The 26,251-nt window shown below is 42.4% G+C and overlaps 1 protein-coding gene across 9 annotated transcripts in view; it reads right to left on the reverse strand.

The window, feature by feature from the left end:
- The window catches only part of dmxl2 (Dmx-like 2), a 49,636-nt gene that overhangs the window by 5,465 nt on the left and 17,920 nt on the right, over positions 1–26,251 (reverse strand). For 3 of the 9 annotated variants that reach the window (XM_037094457.1, XM_037094456.1, XM_037094455.1), the window contains exons 15-46: positions 24,995–25,116; positions 24,562–24,651; positions 24,350–24,458; positions 24,125–24,244; positions 23,796–24,023; positions 23,251–23,537; positions 22,068–22,240; positions 21,321–21,972; positions 19,581–19,910; positions 19,376–19,495; positions 18,874–19,009; positions 17,522–17,632; positions 17,215–17,384; positions 16,224–16,321; positions 15,958–16,123; positions 14,383–14,949; positions 13,827–14,216; positions 13,492–13,674; positions 13,099–13,395; positions 12,796–12,987; positions 12,621–12,697; positions 11,921–12,051; positions 11,221–11,466; positions 8,035–8,225; positions 7,790–7,923; positions 6,824–6,909; positions 6,488–6,689; positions 4,952–5,069; positions 3,540–3,605; positions 2,653–2,739; positions 2,052–2,173; positions 999–1,137 (exon numbers count right to left, since the gene is read on the reverse strand). In XM_037094457.1, the coding sequence (XP_036950352.1) occupies positions 999–1,137; positions 2,052–2,173; positions 2,653–2,739; positions 3,540–3,605; positions 4,952–5,069; positions 6,488–6,689; positions 6,824–6,909; positions 7,790–7,923; positions 8,035–8,225; positions 11,221–11,466; positions 11,921–12,051; positions 12,621–12,697; positions 12,796–12,987; positions 13,099–13,395; positions 13,492–13,674; positions 13,827–14,216; positions 14,383–14,949; positions 15,958–16,123; positions 16,224–16,321; positions 17,215–17,384; positions 17,522–17,632; positions 18,874–19,009; positions 19,376–19,495; positions 19,581–19,910; positions 21,321–21,972; positions 22,068–22,240; positions 23,251–23,537; positions 23,796–24,023; positions 24,125–24,244; positions 24,350–24,458; positions 24,562–24,651; positions 24,995–25,116 (6,140 nt within the window). Of the gene's footprint in view, positions 1–416; positions 499–532; positions 768–998; positions 1,138–2,051; positions 2,174–2,652; positions 2,740–3,539; positions 3,606–4,951; positions 5,070–6,487; positions 6,690–6,823; positions 6,910–7,789; positions 7,924–8,034; positions 8,226–11,220; positions 11,467–11,920; positions 12,052–12,620; positions 12,698–12,795; positions 12,988–13,098; positions 13,396–13,491; positions 13,675–13,826; positions 14,217–14,382; positions 14,950–15,957; positions 16,124–16,223; positions 16,322–17,214; positions 17,385–17,521; positions 17,633–18,873; positions 19,010–19,375; positions 19,496–19,580; positions 19,911–21,320; positions 21,973–22,067; positions 22,241–23,250; positions 23,538–23,795; positions 24,024–24,124; positions 24,245–24,349; positions 24,459–24,561; positions 24,652–24,994; positions 25,117–26,251 lie in introns of those variants that run through there. The other 6 variants (XM_037094460.1, XM_037094459.1, XR_005074506.1 and 3 more) reach the window with 5 other exon arrangements.

Here is a 26,251-nt window from a genome sequence, read left to right on the forward strand (position 1 = left end):
AGAACAGCCTCAGAACTACGGAAGCCCTGATGAGCAAATTAATTTCTTTTTCCTTTCTGGTGATCTAATAAGTTCTTTATTTTCTTCTTTTTTTTATCTGAGAAGCAAGAAAATAAAAATAAAAAATCTGAATTAAAAAGAGTGAAACCGAGTGAAATAAAGCTTTTCCTGTTTTTTTCCTGTGATTTTTTTTTTTTTTGCCCCCCCGCTGGAAAATTCTACCTTTTTCATATATGAAACCAAGGTAACAAAAAGTTTGCCAGTTTTTTCTCTTGAATTTTTTTTCGTCTGATAAAAAGGGGGACTGTAGGAGGTGAATTTGGCCCTTCATCTTGTGAGGACTGTTGGTGTCTATATGATGTGAGGATGAGGATGCTGCAACTATCAGTCCAGGTATTAAATGTCTGGATCTTCACTAACCAGTCCTGACTGCAGCCTGATGAAAGCTCGTCTGTAACCCTCGGAGCCTGATGACACCCTCTTGTCCTGTCTTGCTTGCTGTATCACATTCAACATTTATCAACACGGCTGGGACATGGAGAACCCTGACTGCGTGTTAACTGTTACGCAGATGTGTACCTTGGCTCGCCGACTGTGAGAGCTGCTGTTATCTGTGTTTATAAGCGTCCACCTCTGCCGTGCAAACACACCTCCTCTCTGAATCGGCCTCCGCAGACTCAGCAGGCCAGCTGTTTAGTCGGCACTGCTCAGTTTGGCTCAAAGTTGATAAGAATTAAAAACATACACTTCTCCTGATGATGTGCAGACTGCAGAAGTAAATGCAAGAAGTCAAATGTCTATTTTACTTTCCTGGAGCATCTGGTGTGGAGCACAGACTGTTATAAAATGAGACTGCAGAGTGAGATCCTCATCTGTCTACGAGCTCTATAACAGAGCTCAGTTTCCCCCTGCTGACCATCACTGAGAACTACACACCCAATGCTTCCTGGTTTGGCTGTGTTTGTGTATATCTGCGTTTGTAGTAGACAGACTCGTACCACACTGGCTCCCATGCTGGTCTGGCCGCTGCCGAGCCACGGCATGGATGCAGAGACCGGCATCTGTGGTGGCGCGAAGGGGACAGAGCTGGCCTGGGCGATGTTGGTATGAGAGGAGCGATGATCGATGTCGTCAGAGCTGTGAAACATAACACAGCCAGAGCACACCATGCAAACATGTTTAAAGTGAAACTCTCAACAAAATACAACCTAGACTTTTTTTGTAAATGTATATGAGTCAAACCTTCGTGTAGAAGCATAATTACGACGAAAGAGGCACTTTTAAGATTTACCTTATTTTCATTTTTGGGTCAAACTCATTTTCAATGGGAGTTCTTGGGGCAAATTCTATGTTAGCATGAAAATCGCTATTTTTAAAACACTAAGAAGGCTTGACAACATGAAACTTTGCTCGTAGTATCACCAGAGTCTCCACACATGAACACAAGCATTGAGAACATTGTTTGTGTACACAGAGTTTACTAAAAAGATGGTTTTGAACAACTCACGTCAGTAGCTTGTTCACTCGCAGCCGTCATGGCAGCTGAGAAGTATTGATCTCCAAATGCAACGTAACATGGAGGAGAGTTAAGGTGGAACACTACTGTCTTCTGGCAACAACTATCCACACAACATCTCACGGGACTTTTCAGGCTTTTTATTTTAGTATTGTTTCTTATATGAGGCTCCTTTTTCAACTTCAAGGTCAATATTGTTTTTTGCTAACCACAAAACAACAAATTATCTGTGTGTTTATATGGAACTAAGCTTTAGGAGCGTTCCACCTTAACTGTCCTCCATGTAACATCGCATTCTGAGATCAACACTTCTCACTGGCAGGACAGCGGAGAGCAGAACAAGCATCTGATAACATCAGTTGTCCAAAAACCTTCTTTTTAACTATCCTGTCAAAACTTTTCAGATCAGTTCTCTCTTGTTAACAAGACACGAAGATCAAAAATCAACTGTTTACTGTGTGTGCAGGAGCAGCGAGGATTGGAATAGCTTATCTGAGGACAGACCAACGTCATCAATATCTGCCCTGAATCTCACCTGCGGGACTCTTTATCAAAGTCATCCCCGATCCAGGTGTAGGGCTGGACCGACACCAGACTCGACACGTCCACCTCCTGGACGTCATGAGTGGAGGCCAACACGATCTCGTTGGAGTTGGCCTGGAAACAAAGGGAGGAAGGAGGGAGAGGGATGAGGAGGGAAGAAAAGACAATATATAAAGACTCTGCAACAGTTTGCAGTCTCAGTCTGTTGATGCTTTAAAGACGCATCTAAAGACCCACTTTTATTCTCAGGCTTTAAATTGTGTTTAATTTGTTTTTGTTTATCTCAGAGTTATTGGGTTTTGTATTACAGTTTCATTGTTTTGTTGGTCTGGATGAATACATAGGTCTTTTGTGAAGCACTTTAAAAAACTTGTTTGCGTTTGAAATGCTATATAAATTAAATCAACTTGAAACTTACTGAGAAGTTTCTGAGAAAGACACTGATGTGTATTTGTACAATCAGAGGAAAGTTCCTGGAAAGATAATCTGATCACTTTTGACTTTGTACAACATCACATTACGAGTAGTTCTTTCCAGGAAACATCAAGGGAAATAATCACAAAATGATGGGAGGCTTCCAACTAATAACTTACCCTGTTAATGGCAAATGCCATGATTATATCAGACTCCTTGTGAATGATTTTAGCTTTGCCTCCTGGGTAGCCCAAATCTGCCTCCACCTGAAAAATTCAAAGAAAAATGAGACATGAAGGTTTTATTTTTCAATAAAATTAAAGCTGCAGTCGAAAACACAAAAATGCATGTTTTGAAGTCTAAAAAGACAGAAAATCCCCCAACATTGGCTTTATGCCATCAAGCTGCTCCAAAAATATTCCCACTTCACGTGAAGGTAGCATTAAGGACAGCTACATTCACAGGGGGAGAAGACTAATCATACAAAAGATACACAATTAAATATTGATTGCTCTCACTGTTGGTTTCCCCGGTGAAAAAACACCCTGCACGATAAGCAAGCCTTACACAGCCCTGACAGTGAGCATGCATGTTAGTAGATCTACTGAATGTGCCAAATCTCTCAGGAAGAGTTATTTTTAGTCTTTTGCTTTTAAGTCCAGCAGAATCACTCCAGCTAGAGAGGAAAAGGGAGTGAGAAACACAGGGAGAAGTGTTATTGGTAGGGATCGGATGTGAGGTTATGTGAGTTGATGTCATAAGTGTCCCAGTTAGACGGAAATATTAGACGTTAGGTCTAAGCCTTTAGAGCCTTGAGTGGATTTTATGCCAGAAAAACTGTCAGAGCAGTCTCTATCAGGCCGAGCTGGAAGGAAACAACAGGAGCTTCACCCAGCGCTAATTGCAGAACTAAACTATGTGCAAATTGATGCACAGTAATTCTTTTAAACTTTAATGCACTTGCTCCTTCAAGCTTGGCTTAGTAGTGACTCTCCCAGACAGACAGACAGACAGACGGTCGGACGGACAGAGCCAGGGCCTGGGCTGGTACAGTAAATAATACTACCTTATAGGGACTGCTAGCTCCTGCTATGCAGTTTGGGCTTATATGGTCCGTATGGTTCTCTACAGACTACACAACACACACAGAGGCAATATAGACACATAACACAAACACGGCACAACACAAAACACATGCACAAACACGGGAAAATAAAACATGGAATGAAAAGAAAATGTAAAAGGGTTGACAGGATCTTTGATGTCAAATGTGCAAAAACTCTGAACTCAGTGCACCTCATTAGCATGGAGCTACAGCCGTGTAGCAGGATGAATGGAATCAATAACTATGGATCTGACTAGTACAGTGTAATTTTAAGTACTGTAAAGTTGTAATAATGTTGTAATTATTAAGAAACTTGTATCTTGGACCAGGATCCCTTTGATTTTTGTCTGATTTTGCAGCTACGGGCAGCTACAGTTGCACTCTGTCAGGAGAGTTATTACATAATAATGAAGAGTTCCAGACATCAGAGAAGACCGTGAACTCTCCTGTTCTTTGGTTAACAAAAACAATAATATCAGCAACTACAGATAAATGCTCAGTGAGCACTTGGATTAATGACGAGATGCCTCACAGGCACGTCAGTGTATGTGTCAGACAGTCATGATCAGATCTGACAGGCTTCTAATAAAGACATCAACAAATAACTTTCTCAAAGCTTGTGTCTAGAATCTCACTGTACAAACGAGTCTGTGCATAATGTGTCGACAATGTTTCCATTCTTATTAGTAAACTAATGTAGACATGCTGCTCAAACAGAAATAAGGTGCAATTAAATTCAGACTGAATTGGCCCAAATATAATATTCAATATACACTTTTGTTCATAAAACTGCACTTATTAGCCAGTAAGAAGAAACAAACTATTTTGACAGTCTGTAATAAATTAATTAGTTTGCTGGACACGTCTTCTTGCGTGACATTCTGATGCTCCATGTTGTTTGATGACGTGTCTCTGCAGTCACGATCCTCGGCATCGTGTGATTTTTATGGCAAGTTCTTACAAGTTGCATCTTTAAATAATCACAATGTAAATCTCTGTCTAGGCGTTTTTGTAGAAAAAAAAAAAGCTTTTTTTATACGTAGAATTCATTTTTCATTTTTTCATGCTTGTTTGCTTTTGGCCCCATCCCTACTGTTATGTTTAATTTTTGCCCTCCAAAGGAAAAAAGTTTGGGCACCCCTGATCTAGCAATTCAATGCAAGGCTAACCCACACTTAAAAATATAATGTCTCAGAGAAAATGGTCTTATATTTGGGCCAATGCGGTACTTGTGTGAGGGAAAGTGAACACAATGTAAATATGAACTACCAGGACTTGTTAAATAAAACAATGGCGGGTTTATTCATCGTAGCAAATGAACACAAAACTGAGAAAAGAAAGCTAAATTTGTTTAATGCATGTGAGCTGCTGACCTCACTCTGCTTCCTTTTCTTAGTGAAGATGTAACGGATCAAAGTCTCCTGAAGAACTTCCTGTTTGACCAGGAAATGCCAAAGACGTCGAGCTGGGAAGGAAAGGTGGTTCTTTGTCCTGGAAGAAAACGTATAGATAAAAAGAAGCAAGTCGCATTAGAGTGTATCTGCTAACAGGTCTTATGTCAGGTTTTATTTACAGTGTCATGGAATACGAGATTATGTGATGCTGCATGTGTGTCTGAAACTGGAGACGTTTGTTGTCTATTGTGTGAAAAGCATAAAAGAACTACTGATATGGAAAGTCCGATATGACTTTGATTGTGTTTTTTTTCCTTTATTTAAACACCTTTCATCTCTTTTTCGAAATCTGGGCTGAGATTTTTGATATTTGTGGCTCACTAATCTTTTATCTGTTGTCTTATGCCTACAATTGTTGTTTACTGTTGTCACTGGGATGTTTTTTCATTGTGTTTTCTGCTTTTTACTTACTTCATATTTTAAAGTTCTTTTGTAAATCACTTTGTTGTTTTTGAAGCAAATATAAGTCTTGCGATTTGCAACCATTGGCTCAACAGTGCCTGTTACTGTTAGGAAAGGACTTGTGTTTCTCACAGTTTTCTCGCAGTTCACAGTCATATTCTTATTATGATGACATATTTTAGGGCTAATACTTATTAAACTAAATTAAATGCTTATTGCCTTTGCAGATTTGGCTTTTTTTTTCACTTCACTCTGGAGTTTGTAAAGAAAAATTTCTACAGGAGACGAAAAAACCCTCTCGTTTTCACACATGAGAAAGAATTCAGAACTTTTTAGGAAAGAATAGAAAAAAAATTTAATTTAAAAAAACCCCTCTCTTTTTGTCCTACCTTTATAAAAAAGAATTCACCAGTTTCACAAATGAAACAAACAAACAAACCAGTTTCATTCCATTTCACCAAGTTTGTTTAAAAAAACATTTTTTTCATTTAAGAAACTCAAAGACTTTCCACCTCCCCCTCAGGGCTTCTTATCTGAGATCATTTTTGAGATATTCTTCTATACGCATGATGGGATTTTATGTGTCCATCATGTGTTGATCTACACTAGTACCCTTCGGAAATGAAAGTTTTAGTATGTTTTCAGAATCAGAATCTGAATCAGAATCAGACTTTCTTTATTTGTCCCGCAAACTGGGAAATTTCTTCATCACTGAGGCTAAAGGACAGGGTATTGTAATAAAACAATAAATAACAGTAAGGGAATAAACAATACAATAAAAAAGTAAGAAGTAAGAAATACAAAATAGGACTCTCATGTTTTTTTTTTTTGTTGTCTGTTGTGACCTGTGTGATTTGTGTGTCTTTTGTATGTTTGTCACTTTGCCCTGTGTATCTATCCAAAATCTACATTTACTCTTTGATAAAGTAACAGTGTTATTACTGTTAGGATTGCACTCTCTAAATTTAAAAAGTAAAACAAAATTTAGATGTTAATGTTGCTTGAATGCTATTATTCTCCTTTTCTGTATGTTGTATATGATTTCACACTCACTTGAAGGGTGTGTTATCTGGCTCCAGCATGGCCTTGTGTCGGAGTATGGCTGGGCCACCTCCTGCGCTGAGGTCAGTGGGGTAAGTGTTGATGTAGTTGGGAGGAGGGCCGTCAAACTTGTTCATTCGCTCCAGCAGAAGCTGCTCCCAGTTCTCTAAAGTCTTCAACACAGCGTTGCAGAGAGGGGAAGTGACTGGCAGGTCTGTGGCACAAACACATATGGATTTACTGTTTATAGGCAGCAGCAACAACAATGATTAGTTCATTTATGTATATTCTTATAAACTACATTCAATTATTTTTTATGTATTTTCACATACAACATATCACCAGTACCTGTAAAGTCGAGGCCAGTGAGGGGGAGGAAGTTCTTGACGTTGTGATGAGCCAGTTTCACCATGACCAGGCGGATCAGAGCCCAGCTACGCACCACACAGACACACATGCAGGAAGATTAAAAGCTGAAGCACAGGCTCCACATTACAGCTGGGGAACCAGACGAATCTGGGAACTCATGGTTCATTTGCTCTGGCAGAAGCGTCTGGCATCCCTCCTGTTCAGACAGATTTCCATCTGACTCGTCCTGTGCCGGTCCAACCACAACCATTTATCAGATCTGGAGCGGGTTTGATACACTGACTTCATAATCAGTCTCTGGTCTGATACGATGCTCAGTTAGCCAAGGGTGTTTGAGCACGAGTAATAGTTGTTGTCTGAAACAGGTAAGCAGTTACATAAACTTGTCTCACCTTGAGCAGTCCACTAAAATCTGTTTCTGAACAAATCTGAGGTGAGAAGTAAGCCTCATTTAAAAGTTTGTTCTGATTTCCATAAGGCGAGGACACACAGCACTGCTAGTGTTTTAGTTTAAAGATTGGCCGCGTTAACTGGTGACTTTCGGCCCAAATGCATCCGTCATTTTTACATGGAAGGACAGAACTCGCCTTTCTAGTAATTTCCACATTGACAACACTATGTTGTGTTGTGCTAGTGTTTGTAATATTGTTAGTAGCAGCCTGCTATGATTTAGTGGGAGCTAACAAGCTTACATTTCAAACATGCTTTGATCTGTGCATGTATCAGCTATCATGTTGACTAGCTCAGCACTACGTTGTACGTTTCGTTGTTCTGATTGGTCTGTCCGACGCCATCCAGAGGCATCCTGGTCTGTGCCCACTGATGACGCCCATTTAAAATAAAAAACCAAATGGTTTAAGACAAATTTGACATTTGCAATTTGGTCTGGTGATACAAGGCGATCCAAATTAGGTGGCAGGAAAAACCAAGGAGTGCAAGCCCTACCTGTAGGAGTTGGGGTCAGAGTGCTCCGTTATCTGTGTGTCAGAAAGGAAGGCGTCGTCATCGTCTTCATCATCCTCTGCACCGCTCTCGTCTGAGTCACAAAGAGCATTGCTGTCCGACAGCGGCAGGAACGGCTGAGAGGGAAGAAATAATGATGGAAGAGAAAAAAGCAAATGAAAAATGCAGATAGAGATATGATGAATAACGGATCTAATTAGCTGATTTGAAAGAACTCAATGCCTTACTTTGGCTACAAAGTAGTCCCACATGCTCAGCTCGGGGGGAATGAACTTTTCCCTGTATGCGGGTCTCTCTGTGGGCACGGGAGGCGGGGCAGCTGGCGTCTCCTTCACAGGGCGCCCAGGAACCAGCATCCTCATGTTGAACCTACGTCTGTATCGATCCACATCCTCCGCTGGGGGCTGAGGGGGAGCCACTGGGGGAAGGAGAAGAGCGAACAGAGATGCTATCTTTCAAAAACAATGAACTCTGATAAGGTCAGTTTGCAGCAGACCGCAGTATGCTGCAGTTCTGAACAAATGACGAGGACGAGCTGAGACTCAGCATCATTTTAAAGCCAGAAGAAGGTCAAGAAATAGAGCAGGCGGAAGTTAACTGCATCCACAACCTACACAGAAAACAGCATCCATGACAGAGCTCATACATATTCAACCATTACCTTAATGCTACAAAATGTGGTTTCTGTCTACAATATAAGTTTGAGTCCTATGTATTTGATGAATCACAGCACACAAAAGACAATCGACACATTTGGAAAAGAGAGGAACAGATGCACAAACACAAAACATTTAGGAATGAGGCACGGGGCAAGACACACTGGTTTGTGCACAAACCTGCACCATTATCGTGGCTGACTATCTCTGACGTCCCACCAGACAAAACAAGACAAGACACAAACCAGAGTAGACAGTGCAGTTAGACACACAAATACGACACGGATCATTACATAACTGGATCAGTTCATATTTAATGTGGTGCATGGCACTAAATAATACACACATTAAACAACAATGGAGAATTTGTTAAGCATTTGCGAAACATTTTTTGGTTTTCGCAGCACTTCAAGGAAGCAAACACAATGACTAGTGACCTTAACGTGTTTATTTCTTTAAAGATTGATGTTAATTTGAAAATTAAAGGGACATTTGCATGGTATGAAATGTCTGTATGTTTCTGACATGCATGTTAGACTGCAGCGGTGCTCAAGAGGGGTTTTTACTTTCAGCAAAGTGATTCCTATCAACATCTGGCATTTATGATCCCCCCGAGCAGCTCTTCAAAAGGCTCTTTGCTATCTCAGACTCTACAGTGATACAGAGTCTAAATGTCAGCCCATATCTTCCTCGCCCACAAATACAATGTGAGCACAGATACTTTGGCCTAATGCATATGAATGAACTGTGTCAAGTTCAGTCAACATACTAAGACTTATGTAAAACAGCTACTCAGAAAATGGCTTAATATCTACACGTAAGAATCTGACAAACGGCTGAATCAAGTCACACACCGGCTACTAGAAGTCTACTACTATCTCTGCTACAAACAACTCAAATAGAGTAAATCTGTTCCACTCATATTCTTAATAAACACTGATAGATGTAATTTGTGAGATACGGTCAGAATTCAAGGGGCGCTCCAAAAATATGGAAGCAGCATATCACCGATGTCACCGCCAACTGCGGCTCACTATACTTTTTGCAGCTTAAGCGTGTTTTACAATGAGTTAACAAGACAATTAGGCTCGTCTTGTCCAGTAAAAAGAGGGAAACTTTTATTCAGAAACATTTTCTGTTACACAAACAAGGTGTGAAAAAACTGTTCATGACATTTAGTGTTTGTATACTTGGGCTTTCACAAATACCATCTTCTGAACTCTGGAGCATTTGCAGTAATCAAGAGCAAAAATTTGAAGCTTTGAGGCAGGAGGGGGGCTCTGAGCAAGACTCAGGACAGAGTCAGCCAGACATTTCTACATTTTGGGCTGAGATGGATGATGCATGTCTTTCTGTTCAATAAAAGGCATTTTTTAAGAATTCTACTACTCTTCTCCTAAAAGTTTGGTGGGATTTATGCATGTTTCATTAACCCCTGTGCACTTTTTGTGACATAATAGTTATTTTGCAGTTCACCTTAATTGATCGCCTACATTTAGCCAAAGAATAAATAACGAATATCCAAAATAGAAAAACAAACCCCTACCCAACAAATATCAGAACAGTAGAATATTCAGGTCCAACCGTGTTGCTTACTTGACAGACTAAGTGGCAAACTTACATTACAATTCCCAAGTGAAACTACATGGGGCTATACTATCAGACTATTGCCTGCTGCAGTTCAAAGTGGTATTGCAAGACAGGTTGGGCTGGGGCTAGCTGGTTAGGATGCTAAATTCAGCTCACATCTTTGCAACTTGTCTTTTAAATTGACCTTTTTTATGTTTTAAACTAAAATTCTGACCATATCTTACAAATTGCCCCTGAAAATGTTACCAACTGGAAAAAAAAAACAGAACTAGTATCAAAGTATTTCATTAGTCTAATAACTTATCAAGCTGTACCTGGTTCGGTCTCAGATTTAGTCTCAGAGGGCTGCTCAGCCTTGGCCTCTGAACAGTCCTTGCTAGTTCCAGCTGTTGCTTCAGTGGCACAACAGTAATGAGACAATGAGATGGGGACGTGACAACATGTACATGCAGTGCAGTACACACACACTCACACAGACACACACAGCTGTCTGATCATTATGACACTGAACACAGATGACTATGTCTTCATAGCATTAGTAAGCTTTGTTGTTTGTAATGGGCATTCAGTAATAGCTGCGCAAAAGAGGGGGAAGGGGAGGAGGGTAAGTCAAGCGTCTGCTCAATGCACACCTGTACAGTTACCATGCACTGCAATCCTGCAAACCAGCACTGCAATCCACCAGCCCAGTTACTCACAGCTGGCCTTAGTTGCTGGTGCCACAGTGCACGACCCCTCTCCCCTTGAAACGGGAGGAGGGGGTCGTTTGGGGAGCTGGGGGGTGGGAGTGGGGTTTGGGGTGAGGCTGCTCTGCTCAGGTCTTCCTGTCTCCTGAGACTCGTCTGGCCTGGCTGCCTCAAAATCAGCTGGCACTGGGACACAGGGCAGAGGGCACACTCATACAAGACACTACTACGGCAGCAGCAGCAGCATCTTAGGAGCATCAACAGGACAGGACTAGTTGTACTTCCATGTAACTATGTAGGAAAGCCTGAGGGATGGAAGCGTTGCCTCAGAGGTAAGTCAAAAGGCAAAGAGTCAGATGGAGCAGAGGAAGACAGCAAGAAAAGAGTATGGTGGCAGACAACTAGGGAGGAAGACAAATGACAACAAAGACGATGGTGATGGAATAAAAAATCTGAATTAACTACAAATTAGTAATTCTACCTGGTGGTGCCTCAGGCCTCTTTGGCTTAATAATGACTTTGGCGCCTCCCCCAAAGACGGCGGCCCACACGCGGTTGTTGAGGGGATGTGCTGCCAGACGGAAGAGTTCATTGCTGCTGTGCGTGCCGAGGCCGTGGATGAGCAGCGCAAGATAAACAGCCACGACTGCTTCACACAGGAGCACGTTGAGCCTCGGCTGGTCCTCCTCTCTCGCAGACGTCAACAGAGAAATCAGGGAGGACACACCTGCAGAGAGAGGACACACACAAAAAAACATGGCATTTGTGTCATTTACAAAAACGTCTGAAGCAGAACAAAACACTATGTCTGCACAATACACGACACATTTATGAAACATTCGCATGATGGCGTGATCAGTGTCTGCCTTTCCATTTCCTTCCCAGAGGCCATGAAGCTCCTATTATAGAACACCATCTGCCTCTCTGCATAAACACAGACGGCCTGCTTTGCTCGCCGTCTCCCTCTGCTTTTCATATTCTCTCCCAATCATGTCTTTGATGCTCACACATATGCCATTTTGCCTTTCTATGCATTCTGTGAGGATTCTGAAATATGATCTGACTCAGTTTCTATCTCATTAAAACTATTTCTTTCATAGAATTACCACAAAAATGCAAATACAGCGCCAGCCACTGATGGAAAGGTATGGCTGAATCTGGAGAAGCAGGCGCTTTGTTACCTGGCCACTGTGCAGGAGCAGAGTTGGGAGTTATGTGCTCTTCAATGCTTTCTGTGCGGAGTCGTTTCCTCTCACTGAGCAATAGGCCCTGGTACACCATCCCTGTAAACTGGTTGGCTTCCGCCTGGCTGCTGCAAAGCCAACAACAGAAAAGTAAACTGTTAGTTCAACCATGTGAAAATGTGGGGAAATAATATAATTGGCTTTCTTTCCTAGAATGAAATGAAAAGAAGCTACAGTCAGGGTGTAGTTAGCTTAGCATCGACATACATTTTGCAGAAATGTTTAACTACTGCTTTACTTAAAATTGCTGACTTGGTGAAATAATGTGTGACTACCCAACCTGTGTGAAGGCGGTGCACAAGCTTGACTGGGTGTCACGGTTGAAAACAACATATTTTCTATCAATTTGGGTCTTGTGGATCCCAGAAACTTTGATTACCCCAGTTGAGCTGTTTGGAGCCATTTTATGGTTGTCTTTAAGGCTGTTTTTCTACATTTTTAAAAAGTCCCATCTACGTCAGTTGTTGAGTCACAGCAACTCTGTTTTGGTGTGACGTTCCAGGAATGATTTGTGAACTTCAAAACTTGCCCTGACTTGGGGGTGAGTAGATAATGACTGAATTTTCATTTTTGGGCAAACTTTTCCTTTAAGGCATACACAATCTTGCAGAGACTGCTGGACCTGTGGCACAGTTACCTGTAGCTGTGGCTGTCACACAGTGCTTGATAGATGCAAGCAGACAGAGAAGCTGCAAGTGTGTGCAGAGCATTCACCTGAGAGTGAAAGAAAACATCAAAATGAAAGATTTCAGATGGTTGCAGATTCTGTGCGTAGTCTGTATAAAAAGTTAGATTCTTAGTTGAGTTCTGACCCGATCATCCATGAAGTCAGGATGCGGAGGAGACTCCATGAGGGTGATGGTGTGAAGGATGTCGTGAATGTGGTTGCTGAGGTGGAGGACTGGATTAGCTATGACCGTCTTGGTGGGGGCGATGCAAGCAGACAGCAGAGGCAGAGTTGTGGGCAGAGGCAGAGGAGACTGCAGCTGCTTCACTGTGAGTTCCTACAAAGTCAAACAAGGAGTGAAGATTTGATTATTATTACAAGAGATAGTTTCACATTAATCCAGAAGAAAGGCATATGCATTCATGCAAGTCTGAGTGTACATGTGTACCTGCTGGCTCTCCTGCAGAAGGAACAGAAGCTCCATGCGCACAGACGTCACTCCTCCGCCCTTGGCTCCGTGCAGGCTGCAGTAGGACAGAAACACCCTCAGCAGGGCCTGGTTCTTCCTCAGCCACGCCTTGCGCCTCTCAGAGTGCTGCTGCTTGGCCTGAAGACGACGTCGCTCCATCTGGTGGCGTTCGTAGGCGCCGGCCTCGATACGCTCCAGGGCTTCATCTGATATGTCTACTGATGCTGTGCGCTCTCCCCAACGCTCCACCTCTGACTCCTCCTCCTTCCCCTCCACCTTTGCGTGAACAGAATTTAAGGTGTATAACCATGACCAACACGAGAGGAAGAATATAAAGCTGCATGGAATACATAAAATGTTATCAAAGTGTACCTTGTAGTTGCAGATTGTATGCATGGCTGCAATCTCTTTCTCCAGCCAACTGTAGAGCTGAAAGCGGAGCTTCCCTCCATCCACCTCGAAGCCTGTGGCCAGCGTACGCAGCTCTGTCATCAGGATCTTCAGACAGGCACGGAACTTCAGCTGCTCTGCTATCACGTCCACCTCCGACTCACCCTGAACAATATGAGAGATACGAGGGTGAGTTTAAGGTTTAAGATATAACAACTAGTTGAAGGTAGACACCTGCTGCTGCTTAGTTAGCTAAGGGATCCTATTAGATTAATTAGACCTGGAACCACAGGTGGTTCAGGATATATTATTCCTACCTGTGAGTTCTCTCTCTGTAGTTTGGCTCCACCACCCTCTGAGCCTCCATCTGCTTTGGTCTCAGTTTCTGGTTTCTTCATGGTCAGACCACCATCGTCATCCTCATCTTCATCATTGTCCTTGTCTTCTCCCCAGTCCAGCTTCAGCCCCTCATCCTCCACCTTGACAAGGGGCTGGCTCCAATCCAACCCACCCGCACTGTCATTCCCTCCCCAGGCAGGAGCTGCTGTGGAGCCCCAGTCCAAACCTCCCTGGGTGCCATTTTCCAGAGGTTGGCTCGAATTCAAATTGGCCTTAGAGGAGGCTTTGCTAAGAGGTGAGGAGCCAGATTTTTTGGTAACTTTGGGAATCTTGGAGAGAACTTCGAGAGCCAGAACAGGACAGCCCACCTATAGAAGATATGAGATAGATTAGATTAGATTAGATTAGATATGATCAAAACCATGTCTTAAGTCATAATTAACATATTCTCAGGCTGTAGAGGGAGGTAGATATAACGTGCCAAGTGCATAAAAAATTGTCTTGAGTGAGCGGCCATATTATTGATGAGCTCACCTTGAAGTGTGCATTGGCAGTGGTGAAGAACAGTTTGCGCTCTATAAGGTTGATCTCATCTGCGTTGCTCTTCTCAGCTGTGAGGCCCACATTTGTCGCTGTGCCCTCTGGTTTTGCAAAGTGGCGACGAATGATCAAAGGGTGCGTCCGCAGGTAGTTGTAGAAACTAAACACCACCGGGTTGCAAGATTTTACCATCACATCTAACAGAGGGATGAAGACAAAAAAAGAAAAACAAACATAATAAGCAGAGCAAACAGATTTCAGAGGATTTGCTGACTGAAATGTTGAAACCAGCTGACCAGGGTTCTCATCATCCTCTTTGGGGATCCGCTCCAACAGTGTGTCGAGTGCTCGGGTGTAGTCCTTCATGATCCAGTAGGCTATGCTGCGCAGGAACGGGTCAGGGTGCAGTCTGGAACAGTGGTAACCACTTCCATCCCTGTTACAGCCCAGGACCTTCTCATAAAGGAGGCCTTGGCAGGTGGATGAGTTCTCAAAGTCAGCCTCATACAGTCTTGCTACTATCATGGCTAACTGGAGATCCTCCATCTTCTCCAACAACACCTACACAACACAGACCAGCAGAGGAGAGGTGAGACTGGGTTAAAACTGCAGTTTGAATCAGTAAACAAAAACATAATAGAGAGAGCGTTCATTCTTTTTGCACTTGACAAGATAGGCTTGTGTTTTCCGCCTCCTCACGTTGTATGCTCATGATGTCGTTGTGGAAACAGATAAGCAGGGTGACTTTTGTTAGAGCGAGATTAGGAGAAATAGTCAAAGTCCGTAGTTTTGAGCGTTGTATGTTCTTGTCATGACCAAAGAGTATTTCACAACACTTTCCCCTCTTATATTGTCTTTTTGTTGCCTTGAAGGAGAAGAAAATATACTAAGCCGAGGAGGTGATGTTTCTACATTTAGAATTGGTTTTATCCAGTATAATTTAAAAAACCGAACAACATGAATGATTTATTTGTATTTTTTCTATTAAAACACAATTTCGATATTTTTATCAGTTATTTATGGACTTCTATATCATTTTGGCTCAGTTTATAAGGATATGTAGCATTTGAAGACACTCTAAGAAATAACATTAAGCAAAAAATAAATACTGAGGTAGGCACTGGCAGATCATTTCTATTCTAAAAAGGGCAGAAATTTAAGGCGATTTGAGGCATTATTTCCATTGAAACATGGAAGTGAAGCACTCAAAGCTAATGCTTCTGTTTCTTTTTGTTTAACTATCTGTATATTTTGACTGTGTGATAAAAAAGCCCAGACCAAGGAAAACTCTGCAGGCTTTTTAAGCATCTTATCAGTATAATTTAGACTTCTCTCATGTGATTCAAAGGCTATGGAATACTCAGCTCTCTCAGCAACAGATATCTGCATTATTAGTGATTTAACTCTCATACAGACCAACCTTCGTCCTCCATACTGTTTCTATAGAACAAAGCTATGCCAACTTTCTGTTGCGAGTTAAAAGGAGTGTTGGAGCAGATTCAACGGTTATAAGCCATGTCTCTGAATCTTGTGTGTTGCTGAGTGTAAAAGTGTGTGTCTTGTTTGCACCTCTATGGCGTCTTTGAGTGATCCAGCCAGTAGGAAGAAGGCAGCGGATTGTTCAAAGCGCTGCTTCCCCAGCAGGGAGAAAGCATTTTTCAGAGCTGCCTTTCGCCAGCGGTCCTCAGTGAAATTGTTTTTGAAGAACTGAGTCATCTTCTCATCATGCTGAGACCTGAGAGAAGAAAAAACACACATCTCAGCATCCCATAAAGGTTATGTGAGAAACTTCAATTAAACTGGACAGCAGCTCAATTCAAGAATACTGATGATACCTGAAGAGTCCCCACAGGACAGCTTTCTTCTTCATGGCCAAGTAGAACAGAGCAGCATCTAAAGGGTCATTGTGCCTCTGGAATGCAGCTTTACCTATCTGAATACACACAAACATTACAGTTACATAACAACGTAGAAATAAAATATTAAAACACTGCAAATCATGACACATGCCAGTGCACATGTTCATTTTATTTAGCTACTGTTAAAGACACACTTAGATTAACTACACGCTTTAATTTGCATTGATATCATCATGGATGCAGCCTTCCCGTAGGAAATACATTTCAGCTGATTATCACAGAGAAGAACTCATGTATCCAGAGACAAAAAATGTCACTCTGCACTATGAATTTTGCAGTCAGAACAGTTAGATTTGATGGCCGAACTACAGGATGAACTACAGGACTACAGGATGATGATGGCGATGTTCTTACTGACTGCATTAAACTGTAAGGTGTTTTTGGAATCCAGTGCAACAACAGAAAATTAACATTCAAGCTTTACACTGACAACTGTTGAAGGATAGTATTGTATTGTCAGGTATACCTGTTTGTGTCAACCAAACCCATCCCAAGTGCTCAACATTCTGCAACTGGTCCAAAATGTAATTTAGCTACATTGTCTCCTGTCAATCTGTTAAGCCCCTGTCACAAATGTACTGCTATCCAGATGCTTTCGGGACATTAACTGGAGAAAGTGTATGTGTGAATGTTAGTCCAAGTCCAAATTAGTTGGCCCAGACATTAAAAAGATTTTGCCCTGCCAACTTCCTAGCACAAAATCTGTGTAATGCCTGTGTTATGTGTAAACAGAGCAAGTCATTGTCTGGAGAATTCACAGCAAGCAAATTAGTGTGTTGATGACATTGCATCATGAAGTGTGGCTGCTTCTTACTCTTTTCACTCTTTCACTAATGATGCAGTGAAGTCCAAATACATGTAGTATTGATATCAAATAAAAAAAAATAGTCTGAGTTGGTCTTGGTACCTTCTCCACCATTTTCCGCAGAGTGTTGATGTTGCGTATCCACCAACCCACTCCAACAGCTCTGAGCTCAGACCACTGTGGGTCGCCTCTCTGCATGGCTGGAATCATATTCAACAGCTCCTCTTCCGCCTCCGAGTGGAAGGCCCATGCAAAGTGGCATGTTGATAAGCCTGTCACGGAGATAGAGGGAAATTACTTTGCATGATAACATTTTCAACATCTCATACCCATTAAGTGACAGTATATTGGTGTTACTGTCACACGGTACAAAACAGCATTTAATGTCTTTCTAAACAGTGTGTTTTACCCTGGTGGAGCAGCTGCATGCGGTAGAGTGGGGGCAGAGAGGTGAGCAGGCAGGTGTGAAGACGCATGGCCAGCAGGTACCTCAGTCCACACTCATCAAGAGCCTCAGCACCTACACAAACAAAACACCAGGGAGCTGTCAGCTTTGTCATTGTTCTTCCAATGACCAGTTTATTAAAATGGCAGCCAGAGAGCTACGTCCTTTAAACCTCCAGGATCATTTGAGTTCATGTGATGCTGTCAGAGACAGCAGTTTCTCTTGTCCCTGAACATTCTTACCCTCTCTGTGCTTACTTATCCCTGGAACAACTTGCTAATGTCTTCCTCTCAAAAGACTAAATAAATAGGATGGAAAATTGAAGAAATAAGACAAAGGTAATGGAGAAAGTGTAGCGTCTGTTGACATACAGTTGAAGAAGAACAGTGTATGCACTGTTGTTTATGTTAATGAAGATTTGATGGCTGGAGATTAACTTTATCCAGGAACACACAATCAAGAAAAATTATGCTTAGCTTATATGTCTGTAACCTTAAGTCAACCTTAATAAAATTGTATCTCTTACCAAGGCTAACAGCCAGTGGACTGGTAGACAAAGAGGGGAAGAAACGCCCCAAAATGAAGGTATGCAGGTATGTATGCATCATGTATTTTAAATAATAACTACATAATCAAAATAACGCAAGACTGTCATCAACAAAGGAAAAATATTCTTGTCACGTGTCCTCCTCCCTGAAATTTCAGAGCTACAGAACTAGGACCCTGCAGCTGGTCAGTTGTCAAGGATACTTTAGTGGGGAAATGGGAAAATTTCCCTCAAGGTAACAACTCCAAATATAAGAGCTTTGGTGGCCTCCAGTGTCCTTCACATGGATGTTAGCATAAATATAACTTTTTGAAGAATAGCAAAATGGCAAAAAATGATTTTAAACAACCAGGTGTGTCTACTCCAGATAAAGGAGAAGAGTTCGGCAAACTTATTTTGAGTTGAAAAGGTGTATAATAGAAAGAAAACTGTGAGAAAAATGAAATGGAAGCTGGGTGCAAAAAATTAACCTTTTTGTCCACCACCCAAATGGCTAGAGAATATTCAAGTTAAATCAGCCATTCTACATTTGCAATTGCTAACTGTATTCCCTGAGCAGATGTAACCGAAAGCTGTCGAAGAGAGTTTAACTTATCTGAGTGGTGTGTCACAATATAAGGCAGAATGTATTTTAATGTGATGACTCATGTTCAAGGAAACAGACACGACAGTCTCTTCCCCCATCAAACCTTTGAGCAAGATGTTATATTTACTATATGTTATATAATCGTCTGAACATGTCATACATAACATAAACGTGTATACAAACCTGTGTACTGCTGATCAGTGGAGCTGGTGACCTCAGCACTGGTGGTTGCAACAGTATCAGCCAAGGCTACCAAGAACATCTGCTCCAGTCTGGTCAGTCCTGGGAGGCTGGAGTGCATGAGGTGACTAGATAATACCTAATCACACAAAGGAAGACAGTGATGAAGAAGAGCAACAAGAAATCCAGAATAACACTGTTCACTTCAGATATCTTTGCTAACGCTCAGCCATTCTTACCTCTTAAAACTCAAGAAGTTAACTGGTTTAAATGTAATTGGACGTACATGTTTACATCCACTATGTTCACCATTCATTTGGTTTAGCTGTACAAAAATGTTACAGACGATCGTGAAGTTGAGAATTGGGTTTTATATTTCTGATCATTTACTTTTCTTTTTCAAGAGAACTACGAAGGATCTAAGAACTGACTATTCCCTCTACAGTTTAACATGAATACTTTAGAATAATGGTGCAACTTCACCTTCTCAACTATACATTAGTACCTGAGCATGCTCTGGTCCAAAGTAGGTAGGTCCATATTGAGAGAGGTTGATAACTCGAGACTTCTTCTCTGGTTTGTCGGTGGCAAAGTTCATGAAGTCATCTGTGGTAACTGTTTGTACCTGTTAGCATAGGAGGAAAGGAGTTAGAAGTATCAGTGGACTACACATTTGACAACTAAATCAGAGCCCTCTTAACTCTGCTTACCTGGAAGAGGTCAGAGTACTGGTCCTCTGTGGACTTGTGGGCTCCCTCACCATCTGCCCTCTTCGTCCCCTTCACACCCTCCTCCCCTCCCTTGTACGAGGTATCCAGGTCAGCCAAAATGAGGGAGTAGAGGGGCAATGGAGGGATGGAGTTGATCTCTGTGTAGTCCCTGCCTCCATCGCGGCCAGCCACAATAGTGTCTTTTGCCGTGCTGCCAGTCACACTGATGGTCCGGGACAGATGTCTCCTGGCTCCGCCTTCACCCGCCTCCACATCCCTCACCACTGCAACTTCGCCGGCGATACACTTCACCAGGTGAGCGAGGATGGCCTGAAATAGAGAACAGCAGTGAGTTACACACCTTATAAAAAAGTGGATTAGATGAGTTAGATTACAACAAATCCAAGTCTTCTGGCTGCAGCTAACAATTATTTTCATTGTCAATTAATCCCATGATTATTCTCTCCATTACTTGATCAGTTTCAGGTCTATAAAATTTCAGAAAATTGTGAAAAATGTCTTTCCAAAAGCCCATCATGACATTCTGAAATATATTGTTTTGTCCATAACCCAAAGATATTCCATGTACTGTCACTGAAATGTACTTGAGCTACTTGATTATAAAAACAGCTGGCCATTAATTTGATAATTGAGAACTAACTGACTCACTGATTAATTGTCTCCTCTCTCCCCTATTTATAAGCCAGTGTCTGTTATGGAGGACTGAAACTGCCAAAAATGCAATAAAAAATATTTCAATAAATAACTGAATATGCCATTAAATGCACCAAAAATGATAGTCCTCCATCTCTGTGGCCATCTGTCTTTTCTGATAGGGCTGGGCTCACTGTACTCCAGCCTTCTCAAGTTGTTTACTAGAGGTGGGTAAAAATATCGATTCATCAGTGGATTGCAATATATTTTTTCCCAATTCAATATCGATTCAGAAAATTCTCTGAATCGATTCAGGCAAGCAGCGGCCCCCGACCACCCGCTGTTTCTCACCGGATGCCTCTCGGTCCCCACCTCCAGCAGCTGGAAGCGCCTTGCCCGCGACCTCGCTTGAGGGTCGGGGGGTGACGCATGGCAGAAACGCCGTCAGGGCTGCGGAGGCGGGTAGCCGATGTCTGACGCAGCACTCTTTCGGAGACCGTAAACTCCCAGTGCAGCCAGTCTCACCCTGGCCGCTGCACCGTGCGCCCACAGATAGCACTCTCCTCCAGGTAGAGAGGGGGGTACAATGTCAACGTTTTACCCCCTCTCATCCAGCCGGAGGGAGGAGGGACTGTGGTTATGTCTATGTTTATGTCAGACAAAAATGTACCATGCAGTCCCAGAAATAATGGCACTTCCTCAGCATGGCTACACTATTTTATAACTAAACACATCATGTGTCTTTGTTTACATTTCAATTCGAACTAGAACATCCGAGAGTAAATATTTATAATTTAAGATTACTTTTTTAAATCTAAAAATTATCAACAGGTACTCTAATGAATTATTTGTTTATTACTACTTAATACCGAATCGATATCGAAGCATTTAAATCAAAACTGAATCAAATCGATACTGGATCGAATTGCGACCCTAAAACAGTCGAAATTGAACGGAATCGTGAGGTTCTTAACAATATCCAGCCCTATCGTTTACAGCTTATTTTAAAAAAAAAATAATGACAGCTTTGAACGATCATTTCACATATTCATGCTGTGTCACTGAATGACGAGGGAACAGACTCACCTTGGCACGGCGAACCTTGCCCAGGTCCATGAGCTCCAGCAGCTGTGTGGGATGGTACTGGGGCAGAGTTGGGGACAGGGAGTGAGCTGCCTCAAATAGTCCTCCTTCCTGAAGTCCCGCTGGAGCACGAAGGGCCTCGTCCACCACGGCACTCCCTTCAAACACACTCTTAGACCTGGTTCTACCTTCAAAGACCGAGGAGGAACCTGCAGTTTGACCTCCAGCGATATCTGCAGATGAGAGGTTGCCCTCATCTCCCTCACCGGGCTTCTTGTCCTGGTGCCATTGGGCGTACACGTGCATCTCACAGTCCATGCCCACCACCAGGATGCCATCCCTCACCCAGGACAGGGAGACTGGCAGAGACGGTGTTCCATCCACGGAGGACAGGAGGTCCACGGACCGAAGGAGGATCCAGCGTGAGCGAATCCCCTGCTTGATACTGCCCCCTAGAGGAAGGGTGATAACAGCCACCCCCTCCTTGCTGCTGGTCTGCTCGTTCACCATCCCAGAGATCCGACCATACATGAGAATGTTGGATCCAACTCCCACGGTGAGGATGTGAGATCCGTCTTCCTTTGAGAGCCAGTCCAGGTGGACATAGTGCTTGATGTTGGGGGAGCTGTGGTCTCTGGTCATGTAAAGGTCAGATCTGGCAAGGAGAAAATGATTATGAGACACCTATTCTGTTAAACACATAGTGGCTGACAGAATATGATACAAACACACAAGTAGTGCCCTCCTGACCTGCTGTACACAAAGAGGTTGGAGTCCACACTGACTCTTGGATCCAGGGTCGACGAGGGTCTGGTGAAATCGTCCAGGTGGAGAGTTTGCTCTAAAACCCACTCTGAGCCGCCAGTGGACTCACACTCATAGATGGAAACGTGCATGGAGAAGTCCTCTCCGGAACCCTGTAGCTGAAGACAAGACAAGCAGATTCCTAACAATGTCTGATTTCTTAGAATATATGTCAACTGTAGATACTGAAGATCAAACCTACCAACTGAGGGCACATGGACTACATATGGCTCTTTAGCAACCTTGTTCTGTTCACAGAAATCCTCTAATTTGTTTGTTTTAACCCAGGACTTTTAAGCAAGGTGAATTTAGCAGAGCCAAAATAACAACTTACTTCTAATATTAAAATGGTGTATTGTTTTTCCTGCACTTTATTACACATAATGATTCTTTTACAGTCGTGAAAAAGACAAAGTAATAAATGTTGAACACCTGGCCACCTTCTAAAAAAATAGGAGACACTCTTGCTGTAGACACTGAACAATGAATTCAGCTCTACATACTTCAAACATAGAGCAGCTACAATGTTCGATTCACACCTTTTTAGGGCTGCACAATTAATAGAAATATTTGTTGAAATCCCAATATGGTATACATTTAGAGCAATATCCAGATTTTTTGATAAAGGTAATAAACAGCATTATAATGAAGTATTGTTTTGACCACAGCAGATCACATCATGATTTTACAAGTGTTTCTGTGAAAATTTAAATTGTTTTGCAAAAAGGATAGCTTTCACTGATCGTGAATCATGACGCATTCTTAATATCTACATGAATAATCACAATATGATTGTTTTACTGTAACCGTCAGCCCTACTTTTCACCAATCCCCAATGACTGTTTTCAAATGCACTGCAATGTATAATGTATATGTTTATCTGATCTAGTTCCTCCCAAACCATTCTCTGCTTTACATAAATATGTATTAATATGCTGATATATGAAATTGTTTTCTAGTTTTGGAGGAACCAGGCTACACAGCCAAATGATGTTTATTCACTGCATTTACATTTTTATTGCCACTTGCCACCTCAAGTTGCCACAGTTAAATGATTTCCCACACCACCACAGGTCTCTGGTGCATCCAACTGAAAACAGCATTACAAAGCCACATTCCAGTCTCCTACCTGTCCTTGTCGTGGCTTTTTGAAGGCCACAGCCAGCCTGCCGGTGTAGGAGCAGGACACGGCTACAGGCCGTCCGGACACAGCCACAGCACTGTTGTTGTCTTCCTCCTCGTTCATCAGGGCCCAAGGCTCCCAGCGGTACACCCGGTTCTCCTGGTTGTCTTCGCTATACCCGTCATCACACTCCACCGCACAGTGCCAGAAGCGCACACGAGAGTCAGAGCAGGTGGTAACAATCAGGTAGGGAGCCAGGCACACAGGGTAGATAGAGGAGGAACTCAGATGACCTGGCAGAGCGGAGAGGCAGGACGAGGAATTAGGAAAAAAAGATTTTCCTCGTACTTCTTGGACTTTGCCTGACCTCACTAACAGATGGAAACCCAACATATGGAAGCCCCTTTCACATTTCTTGTTTCATTTCTAAAAGAAATGCATCCTAAAATAAAGGTAGACCTCTTCAGGACTTGGCCACCCACACAACCATGGAGAAAAATAAACAGTGTAGCGAGAAGATGGTGTGAGTCATGTGTGAAAACCATCCCCACCTGCAGAGGGGGTGGCCCTGGTAACCTCGACCCCGTGAGGCAGGTCGAGCCTCTTGCTGTACACCAGCTTGGAGCTGAGGATGAGTTTGCTTGCTGACTGTAAATTGGCTGTCGAGGCTGACCGTGGGAGGGGTCTGATAGGAGAGGTCTCCGGGGATGAGTCGGCATTCATAGCTTGACTGGGAACCATGAGCTGGCTTTGGAAGCCGTAGTCTGGGCTCGGCTCATCTGGACACAGAGACACAGGAATATAATAGATGTAGAGGCAGTTTTATATTACTACCAATCATGCTAATAACTGCTAATAGCTGTGAGTACCCAACACTTACCAACACAAGCCTGCACTGACTTCAGGTGCAGGTGCCACATCTGCAGCACAGAGTTCCTGTTGAGATCCTTTTCTATCACCACCAGGAAGAACTTCTCAGAGAATGGGGCGGGTTGATAATCTGGATACAGATATTACATCATCATCATCTTCTATTGACAGTAAGGTTTGAGAAAATACCATGAAACAGACCTCAAAAGAGTTTTAATTTTACAGTGAGCTTTACCTTCACCAGATGGGAAAGCTGGTGTGAAAGCTTCTTGCTCTTTTTGAGGCTTGTAACCAAGAATGAAGTCCTCTTGGAAGACATGCAGCAGCTGGGTGTTGGCGCCACACTGGATGCACATGGAAACAGCATCACACAGGTTACTAAAGGTCTATTGATCTAAATATCTCAGATCCATCACTGCCCCAAGTTTGGTGTGAGAAGCTGCTCACCTGGTTTGTTATGACGTCCAACTCTATGATACATCCGGGTCTGGCAGTGGACTGCTGGCTGACGATGTTAAACACCTCGCCAACCAGTTTCTAAACAGAGACACACATGACAAGTATTTAACTATCCATTTAGTTACATTTTTTAAAATTAGGCAGTATAACAAGAATTTAATATCTGAATGATGCAGTTAAATAAGATTTGTAATGCAGTTATTTTAGACTTGTCAGCCTCCCATATGCCTGCTCACTAGCCTAGTCTGGACTGGAAAACTGATCCTTTGTGATAAAGGCTTTAAAGTAAACAGTGTGAGAAATGAGGAACAGACACATAACATTCACTGAACAAAGACTCTAAACAAAGACTATCACCACCAAATGAGCGATAACATTTTTTTTTTTTCATGTGAAGTGCTGTGCGAGTGTGTTGACTTACAGACGTTTCAGGATCTGACAGCTCATCCAGGAGTTTTCTGGCATCCACCACAGCTTGATAGAGGCGCAGGTTTTTACCATCTGATGCCACGAAGCAGGCGCTGGCACTGTTACAGTAAGTCCCTGAGGGACACAACACAGAGCTCACAGGGAAGTCCTGCAGTGCCAACTCAAGCAATTATTACTATTTTCTAATCTATCTATGTTAACACATATTGATCCAAAGACATTTACTATATATTTGGTATTTTTGTTACAAAGCTGGACAATACTCATAAACCTTTACTAGCACAAAACTCACAACCTAAAGATAATTAGTTTTAGAGATTATGTTCCTTTCTCAGGCAGCATGGAGACTAAATCCATGTTGGATCTTAATTGGAAAATAATATAATGCTGCTTTTATAGAAAAGTCATCAAAATATGATTATATCCTGGCATAATGGGCATGGAGGACGTAATTTTTTGGTGCAAGCCCGTCTCACATTGCCAGACCAATTATCATTCAGCTACAGGAGAAAAAATGCTCTAGCTTGTTTGTATTCTTGGAACCAATCACAACCATCTTGGGCGGCACCAAACAGCTCCCTTGCAAAATAGTGTCGAGGGGGAACCTGTTTTGTTCACCAACAGGCCAGTCCTGATTTTAAAATGGATGAATCCACCTTAAGAATTAGTATGGGCTGCTTTTGTTATGTTTGTGACATTAGTGACAAGGTTAGCCTAAGGGTAGCTTGCTATTTGTGTAGGCTGCTAGCTTGTAGGTTGTTGTTTTTGATTCACGTATAAACAGGGATTTTAAAAACAGTAATATGCCTGTAGTGGAACTGTGGAGATGGACGGATAATACCAACAGACTGAACTGGTGAGTCACACTAGTGCAAATCCATTTCAGTGGCCATGATGCCACGTACTGTGTATACACTTAGTACAGTCTTGTCTTGACATACAGCAATCCAGTTATTTTGCCGTATGAGATAAAGCAGAGGCTCAGATGATTCAAACTTCCACTTCTACATTAAAGTTCTTGTTAAAGGTGCAGTGTAAGAACTTTAACATTCAAAGATGTACTAAAATCATCAATAGAATGAGAAAAAGCATTCTGACCTTATCACCTTATACTGCAGTTATCATGCTCACCAGCTAGCCTAAACAATACCCTCCCATGGCCCTCCAAACTCACAGTCCAAGCTGCTAACTTCACGGCTAACTGAGCTAACTAGCTAATGCCAGCAACAGTTAGCAGCCGTTAGCGGTG

This window comes from Acanthopagrus latus, chromosome 4, assembly GCF_904848185.1.
Source record: "Acanthopagrus latus isolate v.2019 chromosome 4, fAcaLat1.1, whole genome shotgun sequence".
NCBI classification, from domain to species: Eukaryota; Metazoa; Chordata; class Actinopteri; order Spariformes; family Sparidae; genus Acanthopagrus; species Acanthopagrus latus.